Source organism: Lepidochelys kempii, chromosome 26, assembly GCF_965140285.1.
Source record: "Lepidochelys kempii isolate rLepKem1 chromosome 26, rLepKem1.hap1, whole genome shotgun sequence".
In the NCBI taxonomy this organism is placed as follows: domain Eukaryota; kingdom Metazoa; phylum Chordata; order Testudines; family Cheloniidae; genus Lepidochelys; species Lepidochelys kempii.
The window spans coordinates 14,572,667-14,591,985 of NC_136405.1; the positions used below are offsets into that span (position 1 = coordinate 14,572,667).

Sequence of the window (19,319 nt, forward strand, 5' to 3'; positions counted from 1 at the left end):
TGTTGTTAGTCCCTAAGTGCATGACCTTTCACTGTGCACTATTAAATTTCATCCCATTTCTATTACGTCAGTTTTCTAGGTCATCCAGATCTTCTTGTATGATATTCTGGTCCTCCTCTGGATTGGCAATACCTCCCAACTTTGTGTCATCTGCAAATTTTATTAGCACACTCCCACTTTTTGAGCTAAATTCATGAATGAAAATGTTAAATAAGATTGGTCCCAAGACCAATCCCTGAGGAACCTCCCTCAAGCCTGACAGTTCACCATTCAGTATGATCCACTGTAGTCTCCCCTTTAAGCAGTTCCTTACCCACCTTTCAACTCTTGTATTAATCCTCATCTTCTCCAATTTAACTAATAATTTCCCACGTGGAACTGTATCACATGCCACACTGAAATCCAGTCAGATTAGATCCACTGCCTTTCGTTTGGCTAAAATATCAGTTACCATCTCAAAGAAGGAGATCGGCACACTCTACCTTTTGTAAAACCATGTTGTATTTTATCCCAATTACCATTTACCAGTATGTCCTTACCTACTTTCTTTCTCTTTCAAATTTGTTCTAAGACCTTGCATACAACTGAGGTCAAACTAACAGGCTTATAGTTTCCTGGAATACTTTTCCCCCCTTTCTTAAAAATAGGCACTATATTGGCAATTCTCCAGTCATAGGGTATGACCTCCCGAGTTTACAGATTCATTAAAAATCCTTGCTATTGGGCTTGCAATTTCATGTGCTGGTTCCTTTAATATTCTTCGATGGAGATTATCTGGGACCCCCGATTTGATCCTGTTAAGATGTTTGAGTTTGACTTCCACCTTGCATGCGGTAATTTCTACTTCCATATCCTCATTTCCATTAGCTACCTGCCACTACCCCTAAAATCTTCATTATCCTAATTGAAAACTGAGGCAAAGTATTTGTGTAGGTGTTGGGCCCGGCCTAGATTATCTTTAATCTCCGCCCCATCCTCAGTGTTTAGAGGTCCCACTTCTTCTTTCCTTGTTTCTTTTTATTTATACAGCTATAGAATCTTTCACTATTGGTTTTAATTCCCTTTGCTAGGTCCAACTCTGCTTGGCTCTTGGCAGTTCTCACTTTATCCCTACACTTTCGAACCTCCGAGTGGTAGCTTTCCTTGCTGATCCATCCCTTCTTCCATTCCTTATAGGCTTTCTGCATTCTCTTAATCACCTGTTTGAGATGCTTGTTCAGCCAGCTTGGTCTGTATCCCTTCGCTATGAATTGTTTCCACTTGCTTGGGATGCAGGCTTCAGAGAGCTTCTGCAACTTTGATTTAAAGTAATTCCAAGTCTCCTTCATATTCAGATCCTTGAGTTTTTCAGTCCAGCCTGCTTCTCTAACTAATTCCCTTCGTGTTTTCAGATTTGCCCTTTGGAAATCAAGGCCCCTAGTTGCAGATCGATGTGTGTTTATCCTTCCATTTAGTTTAAACTGAATTAGCTCGTGATCACTCCAACCAAGGTTGTCCCCTACAACCAGCTCCTCTCTGGCCCCACGAAGTCGTGAGACCTCCTTGCCAACCTCCTCCTGGCTCTGGCCAAAGTCTCCATCTACAATACCAGGATGTAGGACGAGGGGGTGCTCTGCGACTGCGGGGCCTATTTCCGTTCCTCCCTAGTTTCACGCATCCGGGCAGAGTTCCACGGGGCAGCATCTGCTGGCTCCCTCAACAGCTTAGAGGAGCAGTGGGCGCTGTCTGGGGTTTTCTGCTTGGTGTCCCCATCCGGTATCCTCGTTTTGAACCTCTGACCTTCACTCTGATCCCTGTTTTTCATTAGTTGTCCCCCGCAATCAGTTGGTCCCTGTGTCCAGTGGTCCCACCCGTTAGGCTGGGGAAGGGACCTTTAGCAGTGGGTGGGCTTGCCAGGTTTTTCCAATATGAGCTCCTCTCTACTCAACCATATCAAATCTAAAATGGCCTCACCTCTTGTAGGTTCAGTGATTATTGGGTGAAGAATCTGTCAGCTGTCACATCCAGGAAAACCTAGACCCTCTGGTTATTAGTAGCACTTCTCCTCGAATCTATATCTGGGAAGTTAAAGTCTCCCATAACCACACAATTCCCAGTATTTCATGAAAAATAAAAGAGATTTCTATCCCTATCCAGATCGGATCCTGGGAGTCTGTTTCACACCCCAAGCATTATCCCAGTGGAGCCTCTGGTACCTTTCTTCCCCAAAGTGTTTTTACCTAAATAGATTCTGTTTTATCCATTTCATCACTTCTAATTTCTTTACAATCTACCTTGTCATTAATATACAATGCTACTGCAGCCCTCTATCTTTATTTCTGTCTTTCCTGAATAGCACATACCCTTCAAACCATGTGCTCCAGCCATGACAACTATCCCACCATGTTTCTATAGAAACAATAGAGGGATAATAATCCCTCTCACGTCTGGTTTCACCTTCCTCGACCAGTAGCTCTACTTCCTCCATTTTGTTACCCAGGCTCCTTGCACGGGTGTACAGTTATCTTCGTTGTTTCTTCTCAGCTTTGCCCAAATTCCTCACCGGATCATCGCCGATATTGCCCACCTGATTTAGTGCCATTGGAATCAGCGCTGTCTTTCCTCTTGATGTCCACTCTCTTGCCCTTTGGTATTCCTTTCTCCATTGCTGTATCCTCTGTTACTTGATTTTCCTCCCGCTCAATATTTGGATCAGGTGTTGAGATTACATGAGCATCTCCCAACCATCTCCCCCAAATTCCTAGTTTAAAGCTCTTTTAATCAGTTGTGTCAACCTCCATCCCAGAAGTCTATCTTCATCCCTACTCAGGTGGAGCCCGTTCCAGGAGAACAGTCCTCTGTCAGTGAATGCCTCCCAGCGGTTGAACATCCCAAAGCCCTCCAGATGCCTGAGCATCTGTTGATCATCATCATCTTGTCTCACCTTCACTCTCCTCTTCTGGGGCAGGTACAATCCCACTGAAGATCACCTAAGCCTCCATTTCCTTAAGTGTCTGTGTCATTTGTTCCCACATGAAGGACAGTCAGTGGATTCTTTCCTGTTCACATTAGGATCCTCTTTGGCCACAGGTCCACATCCCGTATCTTAGCTCCGGGCAGACAGCACAACCTTCTGTTCTCTGGATCAACTCTGGTGACATGCCTGTCTGTTCTTCTTGGTAGGGAGTCCCCAATCTAATAGACCTTCCTCTTCCTGGTGTTGGTGCCATTCTCCAGCTTTCTGTTCTTTCAGCCTGCCTTTTGTCCTTTGCTCTCACTTGCAATCTTCTGCGAATCATCATCTGTGCTCCTGGGGCTCCGAAATCCAGCTATCTTCATTGACTTTTCCCCTCTTCTTGTAAGTGACTAGCTGCTCTTCTCTTCTTCCTGGCCCTCTCGCCTTCTCTGCCATGCCCCTTCACTTTCCAACTCCACAAACCTTTTCCTCAGCTCTATTTCTCCTTCACTCACCAGTTGTTTCCTTGGCTTGTTCTCATAATCACATGCTTCCACTGGCCCCTTTTACCCTCACAGTTCTCCAGTCCAGCTTGCATCTCCAAGTCTTAGAGTTTTCCCTTCAGCCTCCTCTTGCCTTCCCTTCTTCATCCATGCAAATCCCCTTTGAAATTCAACCACAGTTTCTACCTGCATCTCCAGACCTTGGACCCTCTCTTCCATCACATCTGTCAGCAGCACCCCACACAAACAAAGCTCTTTTCAGGTACCTGCTCCAGGATAATGTACATCCCGCAACTTCCCTATCCAGTCATCTTCATTGTCTCTTCCATTTCTTGGGTCACTACTACTGCTTCCTGCCTCTGTAGCTGTGATATCCTGACAGAGCAAGAGCAGGAGCGGAGGCTGTCAGGGTTTGGCCCTCTGGAAGGTTTGCCCAGCTCTGGGTCACTCTGAATAGGACCAAGCATGAAAGCAAGGAGCTGGGCTCACGCAACGAATTGTAGCGGGGCGATCAGTTAAAGCGTCTGGTTGGCAAACAGAGCAATCGGCATGTGTGTGGCCGTTGCTGACAATTTTCGGAAGAGCCTAGAAAATGGGCATCAGGGCAGGACCTCTGTGCAGAAAGGGCGGAATTGACATCTCCTGGCACAGGGAATGGGAACTGACATACACTTTGCTGGCACAGGGAAAGGGAACCCGGACCAAACCTTAGTGAGGCTATCCTGCTCTGAGCGGGTCTTGTTCCTCACAGCCGGCACTGGGTGAGGAAGAGCTGTCGATTAGCAGCTATCGTGACAAACCACCAGTGCAGAGCCTGGCACCAGAGACCCCAACATGCCAGTTCCCTGGATAACGTACACCGGACCCTCGCTAGAACACGCGTCTATATGGCGCGAATTCGCATATAATGTGGTCGCGGCCATGAATCCCAAATTTAATGACTTTAATTGGAATTCATTTTAACGGGGTCCCCGCGTTAACGCGGTACCGCACATGGATCCCAAATCCCGCGTTCTAGTGAGGGTCTGGTGTATTTGCATAATTGTCATTTTCTTATGGATCAAATCCGGAGGGTCACATGCCAACTCTCACTGAGGTCACTGGGCTAATTCCCCAAGTCCATGCTCAGCCCTTGCTCAGGCAAAGTGCCCAGTGAAGCCAGCCACAGATACTGGAACAGATCCTCTGCTGGTGTAAATTGTCCTGGGCCCTTTGTCGCACTACAAACGTTGAGGATCTGTCCCGCTGAGCACAGACAGAGAAAAAGGGCATTAGGATTCGGTGCTAACAGTTTAATCTGTTTCTGCTTGAAACAGTCTGTGGTTTCTCTGGTTTGTTACATCCTCCAGACAAAGCAGCAGTTAACCATGGATGTGCTGTGAGACAAACCAGACAGCACTGTGCTCCTGGACCATTCTGCACTGCCTGCCTGCCGCAGCCCATCCACAAAGCATGGATTTTATACAGCCTCGGGGCTCAAAATGCTCAAAATGGTGCTCCTCAGAGTTGCCAGGGGGAGACCCCGGGGAAGATGAAGTCCTGTTTGTAGGCCTGGCAGAAAAAGTATCTTCCCCTTTCCCCATGGCTGTGCCTCAGGCCTGATCTAAAGGGACCTCCCTCAGGATTCAGTCAGCTCAGTCCTTCTCCATTCCAGGGAGCCAGTCTGTGTGGGGCCAGGGGAGTAGGAGGGGTTTTTGGGTATGGCCACAGGACTAAGAACCTCAAGTCAGCCCACAATAGCCTCCCAGCTAGGCCCAGAGACAGCCCTAGAGACAAAAGGCCCCATGGCCCAGACCCTGGCATCCCGCCCCCCATTCAAAGCATTCTAGTCTCACGTGTCATGCCAGCCTACCTGTGTGACGTCTTGCGTGCAGCACGGGGTCTGCAGCCTTGCAGAAGGACGGTGGCGGTGCATGTCAGACTCTGTATTGCCCGGTGACGTCAGCATCTCTTCTTCTTGGTCGTGCATTAAACCATCGTTTAAGGTTGAATCTCCCTCACCACTGGGATCTTTTCCATCTCTCATTGCTCCTCCATTAGCTGTCTGTTTCAGGGAGGCGGGGCAGCCCAGGGATGCCTCAGCAAAGCTCACGATTTTCCTTACCTTTGGGTGCCCAATAGATGCCCCCTGGGCTTCCAGCCCTGCTCCGTTCCCCAGGGGGGCACTTCTCTCTTCTCTTCCAGCTCCATCCCCTGAGGCCCCTTCTGGATCCGGAGCAGCCTCTGCCAGACTTTCTCCGGGTGGATGTCTCTCTTCCTTTGCTGTTTCTCTACCATTTCCATCTCCCCTAGCTTTACGGTCTTTGTCCTCAACAGCATTTAACGGGCCACCCCTAGGACTGTCTGCACTGTCTTCCACTTTCTCCCCTGTGTGTGCTTTATCTGGCACGAGGCCCTCCTTCGGGGAGGTATCCGCCACTGAGTTTTGATCCTCTAAATTTAAATGACCCAATGTTATATTTTCTCTAGTGCCTTCCTGGGCTTCCTTTCTTGCTGGCACCAGTATCTCCTGGCTGGATGTGTCCAGGACTGCATGTTGGTCTCCCTTTAAATGCTCCTCTACAACCTTGTTTACAGTATCTCCTTCTGCCTCCTCATGTGCTGGCCCCATGATCTCCATGGGGGAGGTGTCCACCCCCCAATGTTGATCTTCATTTAAATGGCCCCTTATATTGTTGTCTATAGTTTCTTCCTCATTCTTCCCTGTTTCCGCTTTGGCTGGAACCACTGATTCCTGAGCAGAACGAGCGGCTGCTGTATTTTTCTCTCCATTCTCAGTCACTGGAATCTCTCCCATACAACACGGCTCTTCTAGGGTTGCTGATCCCACCTCCGTGTGTTCATCTGCGTTCTCCATGTCTCCATCTGCTTCATTCTTTACTGAGACGGTTTCTGCCTGTTGCCAATTCTCACCACTCTGCTCTAATTTCTTGAGGAGTCTTTCATGCTCAGTTTCCCAGTGTGTCTGCTCTGCTACCTCTCCAGACGTCTCTGGGCTTCCACCTTCTTGTGCTTCTGCTGCATTTGAGAAATTTTCAGTCTGTAATCTAACCCCTCTCGCTTCCTTATCTATACACACTCCAGCACCTTTGGGCTGGAGCTGTCTCCAGGATTCTTTGATGCTCAGAACTTTAGTACCAGTCTGACAAAGGTCTAGAGCTGCTATTAGTTGTGTGCCCTCGCTCACGCCCAGGTTTGCAAGAGGGCTGCTCACAGACGCACAATCCAGGTAATGTTTCTTGGCTAGACTTCGTATTTCCTCTGTCCTTTCAACCAGAATCCTCCATTTCCTGGAACTGGGGGGAGGATTCTCATCCACGGTCTGTCCTTCTCCCATCGCAGCTGAGCCTTCAGACAAGTCCCACTTAGTTGCTCCTGTGTGTTCCTGCAGAGCCAATAAATTACTGGAAGAATCGCTATTTGACAGGTTTTCCATGTTACTCACTGAGAGCAAAGTGGGGCATGTCTGGGTCCTGTCCTCCAGGCCTACAGCTGCCTGTTGACTTTCTGCTTCTGTGGAGGGAACTCTGTCTGTTATGTTTGAGTCGGGGAGTTTAAAACCTGCCTGAGTTTCTTCCAGTACAGAGTTGGCCTGATCGTCAGCAGTTTCTGCTTCTTCTGCTTCCACCTCTTGCCCTTCAGTTGGATCTTTAGATGGTGCTAAATGATTTAGCCCAGTACAAAGTTCTCTTGCTTGGGCTTGGCTCTCTAGAGGGCTGGTCTCCTTTTCATGGTCCCCTTTAAAGTCCTTCTCTGCTTCTGGTTTGCATGCTGCTGCTCGGAAGGGATCTGGCGCTGTCTCCTCCAGAGTGTCTGGCAGTCCCACACATGGCTGAGGCTCAGGACATGAAGGCAGCTGCTCCTTGCCCTGAGCTTTCCCGCTGGCTGTATGCACCACTGGCTCTCCATTGATCCCACCTGGTTCGCTGGCATTTTCTTGTGACTTCAACCCACCAAAGAACGACCTGCGTCTCATCAGCTTCAGGACGTCAGAGGGCTTTCGGGAGGGGAGCCTCATGGAGCCGCGCAGCTCCCGGGAAGCTGCAAACATGGGCGCGGACTTTCGCCTCATTTGTTTCAGGAAATCAGAAGCTTTTTTTGTCCTCATCTGGGGACCATAGGGGACTGAGTCCCCCTGGACACTGGTGTTGACCCCAGGTCCTTGGAACTCAGGCTGGCCAGCAGGGAGAGGGCTCCCCGTCTGATTCTTAGGAGACCCCGTTTGCTCTTCCTGTTTGCTCTCCTCTGCTGGTGGAGCGGAGTGGCTGGCTCGCTGAGCCATCATGTCCATCTCCCTGCCAGCTCCTGCCGTGGGGAGGGATTGCACTTCCCTCCCATCCAGGTTCTGACTGTGCTGGGACGGCGTTTCCTGCTCGTGGTGGCTGCTGCTGGAGGCCTTGTAGAAGGAGCCTTTGTGGTCATGGTGTGGCTGTTGGATCAAGAGGAAGAGAAAGGTTAGAGATAGCTGCAGCTTCTTGTCAAACACCCAAATCTAAACCGCGACCTCATGAAACCCCCCTATCTAACCCGGAGGAGCCATGGGGGCAGATGCTCAGCTGGTGCCAATGAAATCAATGGAGCTGTTCCAGCTTGCAACACCTAAGGACCTGGCTCAGAGCGTCACCTGATCCCGAATGGCCGGGCAGGGAGGCAGGAGACGCCTGAGGACCGTCCATACAGCACGGCCCATGGAAGGTTCCCTCCTGCTGAAGCAGGTGACAGCCAAGCACAGGGAGCGCTGAGGCCCAACCCCCCCGCGCCCTTGCACCCCCCACCCCCCAAAACCACACCCCGGCTCGTTCTACTCTGCCCCCTCTCCCCGTTGCTCGCTGGTGAAAAGTGGGAGGGCCAGGGCCCCCCCTTTTCCAGTGCCACTGAGTATGAATCACCATAGCAAGTGGGTGAGAAACCCCTGGATGGCTGGGGAAGCAGAGGGGAAGGCTGGCTTAGGCCGTGGTCCATTCCCTCGTGCAGACACCCAGCTCTGTTGCCCCTCCCCAGAGAGTGACAGTCACTGCACAAGGCACATGAAGGGTGGATAGGGAAACAGACGCCAGGTAGCAGGGAAGGGATCTGCCCAAGGTCACCTAGCAGGTCCTGGGCAGAGCTAAGCTTAGAGCCCCAGAGGCCTGATTCCCAGGCTAATGCCCCAGCCGCTACCCCCCACTGCTCTCCCAGTACAGCCTGGCTGGCGCCAGCTCACTCAGGGATCTCCCTGCCCAGCAACGTACCCACCCGCTATCACCCCCATCCTCTTCCTCGCTCCTCCTCCTGCAGCAGGTCTGGTCCCACCCACGTCCCTCCCGCAGCATGCCCAGCCCTGCCCACTATCGCCCCCCCCCACAGCACATCTGGTCCTGCCCACGTCCCTCCCCCAGCATGCCCAACCCTGCCCACTCCCCCCCCAGCATGCCCAGCCCTGCCCACTATCGCCCCCCCCACAGCACATCTGGTCCTGCCCACGTCCCCCCCCAGCATGCCCAGCCCTGCCCAGTCCCCCCCCAGCATGCCCAGCCCTGCCCACTATCGCCCCCCCCCACAGCACATCTGGTCCTGCCCACTCCCCCCCAGCATGCCCAGCCCTGCCCACTCCCCCCCCAGCATGCCCAGCCCTGCCCACTATCGCCCCCCCCACAGCACATCTGGTCCTGCCCACGTCCCCCCCCAGCATGCCCACTATCGCTCCCCCGCAGCCTTGCCCATTTCCCCCCCCCAGCATGCCCAGCCCCGCCTGCTGTCACCCCCCTGCAGTACACCCGGTCCCACCCACTCTCCCCCCCCACGCAGCATGCCCGGCCCCAGCCTGGCCCCGCCCCCGCTATCGCCCCCATTCCCATATGACACCAGGCCCAGCCGGGCTTGTTTGAGGGGCAGGCGGCCTCGTGCCCCAGGCCACATGATCGCTGATGTTCCCCTTCCTGCGCGGCCCCCCTGGGGGGAGCCAGCCTGGCCTCTAGGAAATGACAATGAGCTTCGGTTGCTGCTTACTGATGAGACATGTCCTTCCTCCTCCTCCTCTTCCACCTCTTCCATCACCTCTGCCCTGGCCTCCGCGATCAGCTCCCGCAGGGGCCGCTTCTCCGACACCTCTGCCACGAAGGGGTGCTGAGGGGAAGCAAGGGACCCGTCAGGTGCAGCTCTCCACAGAGACAGTCTCTGTGTGCCGGGCTGGGGGGCCAAGGCACCTCTTGGTGGGAGCACCGCACGTGCCGGTGGGAACCTTGAGTTTCACTGCTGAGGGAAGCGAGGGGTTCTGGGGCACAAGGTAGCAAGGGAAAGTCCCCTCGCCTGCCCCCCAGTCCCTGTCCCTGCCCTGTGAGGGAGGACGCGGCCAAGGGGGCATGTCTCACCTGCAGGAGCTGGCTGGCTGACCACCGGACCTCAGGATTCCTCTCCAGCGATTTTCTCAGAAAGTCTTTAAACTCCTCAGACCTGCAGGACACAGCAATGGATTGAAGAGGCGAAAACTCCTCCGTGCTGCTCAGCCCCTGAGCTCTGCTTTCTAGCTCTGTGCTCCCCGGGGCAGCCTGGCCCAGGACCCCCCTTTAAGCCTAGGCAGGTGATGGGAAGAAGGCCCAGACTGTGGCTAAGAGGTGGCCCGGAAGCTGGAACTCCTAGGGTCTAGCCCCAGCTCTGCCACTGATTCACTGCGGGACCTTGGCCACATCCCTTGCAATTGTTTTGGCTCCGTGCCCCACCTATACCATGGGATGATGGTAACCCCCCCATTGCCGGCTTGCGCTGTGGAGCAGCAGCAATGCTGTAACAAGCCCCAGGCTGTGGTTTGCAATACCTCTGTTCCCTGGAGCTATGGGTTCAAAGCTCCAGACGGGGGGCTCAGCCCTTTGTCCTTCCCAGGCGGACAGCCGGATCCTCTTGTAAACGGAGCCCTGTCTGCCGTGCATGGACAGCAAAAGCCTCCAGGTGGTTTTAGTAAGAGTCAGGGTTCACTCCCGTATTGGTGGCCAACCTTTCCCTTCCTCCCACTTGCATGCTGGTGCCCACCCCCAGAGGTGCTGCATGCCTGTGCAGTTTGGGAATTGCTGGAGGTGGGCACCCTTGCAAATCACTGCCATGACCATGTCGGTGGGTTCTCAGCACTACGTGTGTTGGGGTTCCCTGGTCAATGGACTCACCATCGCTTGGGACAGCGCAAGGTGGGTGGCTGGGACTTGGAGATTTTCAGCAGCACCCTCATGGGGTTCAGCTCGTGGAAGGGGGGCTCCATCTCGGCCATCTCGATCAGGGTGATCCCCAGGGACCAGATGTCAGCCTTGTAGTTATAGGGGTTCTCCTTCGAGGTCTCACACTGCACCACTTCTGGAGCCATCCTGCGCCCAGAGAGAGAGATGAGCTCACAATGACCTACCGATGGGCTTCCCCATCAGCATCTCCCTGAGCATTTGCTGTCACCAGCCCCATTAGAGCAGCAAATAATGAGACTGTCAGACTGTCTTGGAAGTGGCACAAAAATGAGGATGTCTTCTGCATGGAGTCCCACCCAGCCCTGCTCAGCTGGGGGACAGTACCTGTGCCATGAGTGGGTGCCAGGGGTCTCCTAAAGTGAGGAGAGTGCAGACAGGGGCATCTGCCATCCCAGTCTCTTCGGGCAGCTGGATTTCATCACATCCTGCACCTGCCAGAGCTGGTCAAAAGGCCAAGACTTTATTATGGGAAAAAAATCGTTTTCTGTTTTGTCAAAATTGCCCATGAAACTTTTCACATTTCCAAGGAAAAGCCAGACTCAGAAACAGAAAACATTTTTTTTAAAAACCATTTTCAGTTTTAAAAAAAGAGCGGTTTTCAAAATTAACCAGCAAGTTTTTACCGAAAGCCAACAGTTTTTACCAAAATGTTTTCAGCTGCTGATTTTTCATCCAAAACCCTTTTTTCTGCTACATTTTCCTTTTCAACAAAAAGCCACTTTCTGCTGAAATGATGTCAATGGAAAAGATTGGTTCCAGTATCCCCTCTTTCAACGCCCTGGAGCTCAGCCTACCACTGGAGGGACAGTACAGAGCATTTCTGATCTGCCACCGTGTCCACAGGCGACAAAGGCCAGTAGCAAACAACTTTGTTCCCAAGTCCATTACCCACAATGCCCTGCTGTTCCCAGGCAGTGCCGGCGCATACCAATATGGTGTCCCAAGGAAGGATGTCCGTCGCTGCAGGGTTTGGGAGTTTTTGGCAGAGACTCCAAAGTCAGCTACGTCATAAAGAGAAGAGAAGACAATCGATGACTATGAGTGGGAGGTGTTACTGTCTCCAGGGCTGAACTCTCTGTGGGCGTAACTCCATGACCCAGGAGCATGGCACGACTCTGCTGACTTCAGTCACTTCACGGCTGCCGGTGGAGTTACGTCAGCCAAGCATGCGGCCCAGCAAGGGTGTGACCCCCCCACACTCGCACACACCCCTGCTACAGCCGCTCTGGGAATACGGTGCACCTGGCTGGCGGCGTCCTATATCGCCTGCTGATAATTCACTGGAATGCATCATACAGTAGAACCCGAAGGCTCTTAACTTCTTCTAGTTTCAGAGTAGCAGCCGTGTTAGTCTGCATCCGCAAAAAGAAAAGGAGGCCTTGTGGCACCTTAGAGACTAACCAATTTAATTCTCTGCCTCCGGGAGCAGGATCCTGGGTTGCTACTGGACTGCTACCGAACCCATGGCACACCCCGTGCTCAGCCCGCCCTTGTCTTCTCCCCAGAGCCTCACCCAGCTTGACATCTCCTTCCAAGGTCAGCAAGACATTCCCAGCCTTCAGATCCCGATGGATGATCTTGCAGCTGTGGAGATATTGCAGGGCCAGCAGGATCTGCTTACAGGCCACTTGGATCTGCTCCTCCGTCAGACCCTTCTCCAGCTCTGAAATCAGACACCCCTGGGGAGTTAGTGTGGTAGCTAAAGCCCACAGCACCCTGGGCATGGGGCACGACAGGAGACAGGTTCAGGTCAGGGGTTACAGCTGGCCCAATTAGTACGGGCACGAAGGCAGCACCTTGCCAGGGATGGGGACTTCAGCTGGGCTCAGGGCCCCGTTCTACGGGCATTGCACAGCCATAGAGCCGAAGCTGGGCCCTGTCCCGAAGAGCCTGTGCTCTCAATAGCCAGCCAGACATGGCCGGGGGGGGGGGGAGGGAGGGAAAGGGGGGAAGAGGGACTGAGACAAGATAAGAAGGTAAAGAAAAAGAATCCATCTACGCAGTATTTCTTTTTAACGAGGGCTCAGACAACCCGATGTTAATTTGTACGTTTGTCCTGCATAGTTCTGACTGGTTGCCGTTGAACTCGCTTGCATACGAATAATTTTACCAGGTGTCCCATATTCAGCACAGGGAAATATGGTCGCCCCCCTACTTACCCAGGATCGCTGCATCCACTGCTCCTCCTGGGCAAAACTCAATCAGGATCTGAGGAGAGAGCAGAGAGCCACATTCATGGCCCAGCTTCCAGTCTCAGCATGCCAGGGGTGGGGCTGGGCAGCGTCAGCAGGGGGCTCTGGCTTGTATACTCCACCGAGGGGGAGTCCCTGGTCTTCCCACCCAGAGAGCTTCACCCACCTGCTCGTCCCTCCTTCATCACCGTCACAGCCTCATTCTCAAACCCTGCCTCAACCATTCCCCATCGCTGCTCGGCTCTGACTGCACTGCTGTGACAGTGACGTTGGGGCAAAGGCCAAGCTTCCCTCAACTTCCCTCCTACATCTCCAAAAGACTGATTCCCCCTGCCCACACACACACTCACCTGTTCCTGCACCCACCCTTCTTAGAGGCTGGCTGGTAGAAATATTCTATAATATAATATATTACCTAGGGAGGTGGTAGAATCTCCTTCCTTAGAGGTTTTTAAGGTCAGGCTTAACAAAGCCCTGGCTGGGATGATTTAACTGGGAATTGGTCCTGCTTTGAGCAGGGGGTTGGACTAGATGACCTTCTGGGGTCCCTTCCAACCCTGATATTCTATGATTCTATGATTCACTGCGGCCTCTGAATTGCTACTACAGCTGGGGGCAAAACCACCATTTTCCCCATAAGCAATTTTGAACGAAAAGTCTTTCTCTGAAACATTTCGGCTGGACAATGTTGGGTTCCTGCGAGAAGTTTCCAGCCCAATCAGAACGATTGCAAACGCAGGGGCTAGCAGGAGACTGGGTGCAGCCGGCGTGTGCGTGGGAGGAGTTATGGGTGTGACCCTGAGAGGAAGCAGAGCGATGGAGCTTCTTGGGCACAGAGACTGTGGGAGGGGCAGGCTGGGGGATTCCTGAGCAATGGAGCTGCATGCTGCTGTTCGTTCCCACTGTATTCAGGGAACCAGGCTCCGGGCGTGTGTTAGGTAAATAACCAAGATCACACCGAAAATATCCCTGATTCGTGGCATCGGTTTCTCATGCTAATGGGACCCATCCTGCAGGGCTCGGAATGGTGGCACCCGGCTCAAGCCCAAGGGGCAGTCACCTGATTATTTTTTAAACTGACCAATTTTAAAAAAAATCTATTTTGTGTTAAGGCTCCGGTTAAATCACATGCCCTGGGGTTACCTTTGTGGGGTCTGCCTCCCCCTCTAGCTTTCGTCCTAAGGCTCACCAGGGAACGCCTGGCTCTGAGATCACCCACACTGGGAGGTTAGGCCAGCCCACCTGCCCCCACAGCTCACCCACAGCCTGCTGTCCCAGTACAGTGCGTCCAGCAGCTTGACAATGTTTGGGTGATCGCACCAGGCAAGGATGTCTATCTCCACCACGTAATCTTCCAGCTCCTCCTCACTCTGCGTGTCAATCACCTTCGCAGCAGCCAGAACCCCTGTCACCTTGTTTTGTGCCTGTTGAGACAGATTGAACATGTACAAAGCAATGCAGGGAGGAATCAACCCAAAGCCCTGCCCAGCCACCTTGGGAACAGCCAGAAGCTGAGGGTCAGCACTGGAAAGTCTCCCCAGCACCCTCAGTTCACATTACTTAGCACTTTTCATATGAGGATCTCAAAGCACTTTCCAAATGTTATACTCGCAGTGTCACTGAAATGCAGCCACTTCTGGAGTGGAGGCTGGCAGCCAAGTAGTGTACAGCACAACCATAGGGAGTGGGGAAATCTAGCAAACAGGCCACAGGGCAAACCCAAACTCTCACACAGAGCAACTGGATTGCGAAGGCAACTCTCTCAAAGGCGCACACACGGTGTGCAAAGTATCTGTCAAGCTGTAAAAGCTACAGGGTCAATTTCTTCCCCTCTGAGCTGTGAACCCTCGATTCCCAGCTCCTGTAAGCGAATCTGGCTCCCTCCTCCAGGGAGCTGAGTGACAGCTAAGGCTCTGTAAGCAGCCACACAACTCATCACTGGAGGAGGAGGCGATTGTTGAAGGTTCAAAGAGGCACCCCAGCAGGCTCCATATATATGGTGTCTCCAGATGAAATCTGCTCAGTTTACAAGTAAAAAGCCATTTTCCCTAACAGCTGCCCCTGCAAATGCAGTCCAGGATCTGAGAGTCAAGCTGGGCTCTTCCTTCTTGCGCATCCTCACCCATAAGAAAGCTCCTGCAGGTCACATCCTACGCTCAGCCCCATCGGTGCCACCCTCTCATGCCACTGCAGCTTAGCGAACAACTCTCTTGCTGCGGCTCAGTGCTGGGATAGATAGCTTCCCAGGGGGGGCCAGGACAGCATGAGGACATGCTCATGTCTAGGGACGTTCAGGAATTGCTTGATCACACATCCCAAGGAGCTGGTGACCCGCTCTCCCATCCTGAAATATGAAGAGGCAGCCATGCAACGTAAGGCCAGCGAGACAGGTTTGGGGCATCCCTCCTACCAAAGGGACTGCTCGTAGTTTTTGGATACAGGTCACTGTCACCAGTGGAACAAAGACACATCCACACTGAAAACACATGTCTTGCAATAACGTTCCCAAGTGCGTTCAGGGATGGAAAACCGTTTGAGTAGCCTGTGACCCTCCCGCACCAGAGAGCACTGAGACGGACGCGGCTGACTGTTTATCCAGAACAGCCCTGCAACAGGAAACTACCGCCGCTGAACAAACATTTGAGACAGAGAGACACAGTTATCCGCCAGTATCAAGGCAGGAGCTGGAAAGAATCTGAGAACAAACTATACAAGATAAAGATTTACCAGGGCTCGTGTCCGTCATTCCGTCAGGGCGGCCAGACGCCAGGCGAGAAGCTGCACCTGGCTCTTAAGAATATTCAAACTACTGAGCCGATAGGAGCGTACAAGACAGCATCATATGTAAAGGGAGTGGAATCATAACACTGAGAACATAAGCTCTCTGAAGAATACATCAGAGCCATTCTACAATCAAAGCCTGTCTTGGGAAAGCCAGAGATGCTGTATCCTGGCCAAATATGACCAAGGACATCAGAGACCTGGTGAGCAGTTGGGACAGGTAGAGAAATGCAGGTCAAGCAACAAAATTACGCAATGAAAATGCACAACTTCCCCGCAGAGCTTGGAGCAAAGTAGGGATGGATCTTTTCGCGGCAAACCACATGGACTACCTCGTTATTATAGACTGCTGTTCAGACTCCGGAGAATGAGATGAACTGTGAGAAACTATCACAGGGACCATCCTAGACACAGCAATGAAGCATTTCAGGGAGCATGGGACCCCGAACTGTGTCTTTTCAGACCATGGACCCCAGTTTAATTGCAGTGAGTTTGTGCAATTTTCCCAGCAATGGGAATTCAGTCCCATCACGTGGCACATGGCAAAGCTGAATTGACAGTGAAACTTGCTAAAACTCTTTTAAAGAGAGCGGCACCAAACAAAGGAAGGAGATGGCAAGCTATTCCTTGGTGGAAGAACACTCCCAGAGAAGGGCTCAGTAGCAACCTGGTGCTAGGCTTGACGTCAAGAGGCACATGTACCTTGGTGCCCATAGCCCCACCATTACTATAGCTGGCAGGGTTAGAAGGAGAAATAGACAAAAAGAGAGAGACAGGCAAAGGCCAAAGCTAACTATGACCATGACTCCCAGTACTACAAGTGGGAGATCCTGTCGGGCTCAGACTATTTCCTCATGACAGACATGCACTTGGAAGCAAGCTCCATGAGTTGAACAGGTGAATTCTCGTTCATATAATTCAGCACATATTGCACGGAAACCGCAGATCTGTACTCTCCCACTGAACACAAGACATAAACAGATGTGAAGGATGGTGCAACACACTCCCCTTGATCGGCAGGGCAGGGAAGGAACACAAGCCAATGACCTGACTGTTGAGATCAAAATAGACCCTCAAAAGACTACGCCCAACGAGAATCAAGTGCAAGGCTTCTCCTGTCATCACAAGAAGGATTTGCACTTGCTCCAACATCACAGAATCTGGCAAGAACAGGGCTGATATTGCAGAAATACACATTCCTAAGAAGTGCTAGGCACAGAGCACTCATGCAAACACATCCTGATATCAAGTGGTACCAAAACATCCCGATATCAAGGATGGTACAAAAACATTCCCCAAAGATAACAGGAACACACTGACCCCTGCTAAAGATAAGGTCAGGATCACAGTACGTAATAAAGATGTTTTGATCAAACCAACATGTGCAAGGTGATGGGTAACAACTAACCACGTCAGGGGGCAGTACTAACTTGTTTGTACTGAGGTATAAAGATGTATCTCAGAGGGAGTATCTTTGTCTAGCCTAGCGAAGAACGGAAAGTCCCACCATTCACTGAGCTAGTCCATTGTTATGGGCATACATGTATTAGTGGTCTGGTAGAGTCTGTGGGATACTAGTACTGTGCTTTGTCAACAATAAACCTGGCTGCGTGCCTTTGTCCCTTAACAGATCTTGTGGTCATTGGGTGGTTCCAATGAGGTCTGCTGTGGCAGTACACAGATGGAACACACATGCAGCCAAACATCTAAGCACACTGGTGACCCTGACCACTGAGCTGGTAAGTAAGTGAGCTTTTTGCATTTTAGATTAGGAAGGGATTTGAACTCACAATGAGCAAGCAACACACAAACTTAGCAAGCAGAACAGTCATTGAGCCATTCAGGGCCCGTAAGGCAGAGCTTGCATTCCCTTAATGTCTCTCTCTGCACATGGGCCACGTCTCCAATTGGCACATGAGCCAGAACGGCTTGGTGCGCACCCCTGTGGAGACCCAAACGTTTTTGGAATAACACTGGAACTTGTTTTCCCCCTGAGAGCCAGTGAGTGGCGTGCTCTCCATTGGGGTAGCCCTCAAGCATCTGGGACCCTGGTATGACCATCTCAGGCTCAGCCCGAGTTTGATCTCTAGCCGTGCACAAAGTTGCCAAAACATGTCAACTTTAAGAACAGCTGTTGGGGGATGGGGGGGCTGTATCTCAGAAATCACTTGGGCAAGTGGCCCCAAATTAGGATCACTGACCAAAACTATTTCACATTTGGGGACAATGTATACCTTCAAATCAGCGGCACTGCTATGGGTACCCGCACGGCCCCACAGTATGCCAACATTTTTATGGCTGACTTAGAGCAACGCTTCCTCAGCTCTCGTCCCCTAACGCCCCTACTCTACTTGCGCTACATTGATGACATCTTCATCATCTGGACCCATGGAAAAGAAGCCCTTGAGGAATTCCACCATGATTTCAACAATTTCCATCCCACCATCAACCTCAGCCTGGACCAGTCCACACAAGAGATCCACTTCCTGGACGCTACAGTGCTAATAAGCGATGGTCACATAAACACCCCCCTATACCGGAAACCTACTGACCGCTATGCCTACCTACATGCCTCCAGCTTTCACCCAGAACACACCACACGATCCATTGTCTACAGCCAAGCTCTACGATACAACCGTATTTGCTCCAACCCCTCAGACAGAGACAAACACCTACAAGATCTCTATCAAGCATTCTTACAACTACAATACCCACCTGCTGAAGTGAAGAAACAGATTGACAGAGCCAGAAGAGTTCCCAGAAGTCACCTACTACAGGACAGGCCCAACAAAGGAAGTAACAGACCGCCACTAGCCGTCACCTTCAGCCCCCAACTAAAACCTCTCCAGCGCATCATCAAGGATCTACAACCTATCCTGAAGGACGACCCATCACTCTCACAGATCTTGGGAGACAGGCCAGTCCTTGCCTACAGACAACCCCCTAACCTGAAGCAAATACTCACCAGCAACCACACACCACACAACAGAACCACTAACCCAGGAACCAAACCCTGCAACAAAGCCCGTTGCCAACTGTATTCACATATCTATTCACGGGACATCATCATAGGGGCTAATCACATCAGCCACACTAATAGAGGCTCGTTCACCTGCACATCTACCAATGTGATATATGCCATCATGTGCCAGCAAGGCCCCTCTGCCACATACATTGGTCAAACTGGACAGTCTCTACGTAAAAGAATAAATGGACACAAATCAGATGTCAAGAATTAGAACATTCAAAAACCAGTCGGAGAACACTTCAACCTCTCTGGTCACTCGATTTCTGACCTAAAAGTGGCAATTCTTCAACAAAAAGACTTCAAAAACAGACTCCAACGAGAGACTGCTGAATTGGAATTAATTTGCAAACTGGATACAATTAACTTAGGCTTGAATAGAGACTGGGAGTGGATGTGTCATTACACAAAGTAAAACTGTTTCTCCTTGTTTATTTCCCCCCCCACACCCCCCTGGAGAATTTTCCTTTCCGGACGTGCTTGAGGGGAGAGGCCCGGAGGTGTAGAGGAAGGAATCAAGCCTGGATTTTGCCCGGCCTTGGCTCTCTCTCCCTTTATCCTTGATCACTGAACGTTCAAGAAGCAGTGGACGCTGGCTCCCTCTCCCCGAGTGGGGCTGGCCCGGCAGGGCTAGGCGGAGTGAAAGGCAGCAAAGAATTGTTTTAGGCCCTAGAGTCA

General features: G+C 51.7%; 1 protein-coding gene across 1 annotated transcript in view; it reads right to left on the reverse strand.

The window, feature by feature from the left end:
• Positions 1–19,319, reverse strand: part of LOC140903550 (uncharacterized) — a 46,395-nt gene that overhangs the window by 21,454 nt on the left and 5,622 nt on the right. The window contains exons 2-9 of the mRNA XM_073324985.2: positions 14,095–14,259; positions 12,803–12,851; positions 12,157–12,306; positions 11,572–11,644; positions 10,575–10,769; positions 9,789–9,870; positions 9,427–9,543; positions 5,291–7,867 (exon numbers count right to left, since the gene is read on the reverse strand). Coding sequence (XP_073181086.2) covers positions 5,291–7,867; positions 9,427–9,543; positions 9,789–9,870; positions 10,575–10,769; positions 11,572–11,644; positions 12,157–12,306; positions 12,803–12,851; positions 14,095–14,259 — 3,408 coding nt within the window. The remainder of the gene's footprint in view (positions 1–5,290; positions 7,868–9,426; positions 9,544–9,788; positions 9,871–10,574; positions 10,770–11,571; positions 11,645–12,156; positions 12,307–12,802; positions 12,852–14,094; positions 14,260–19,319) is intronic.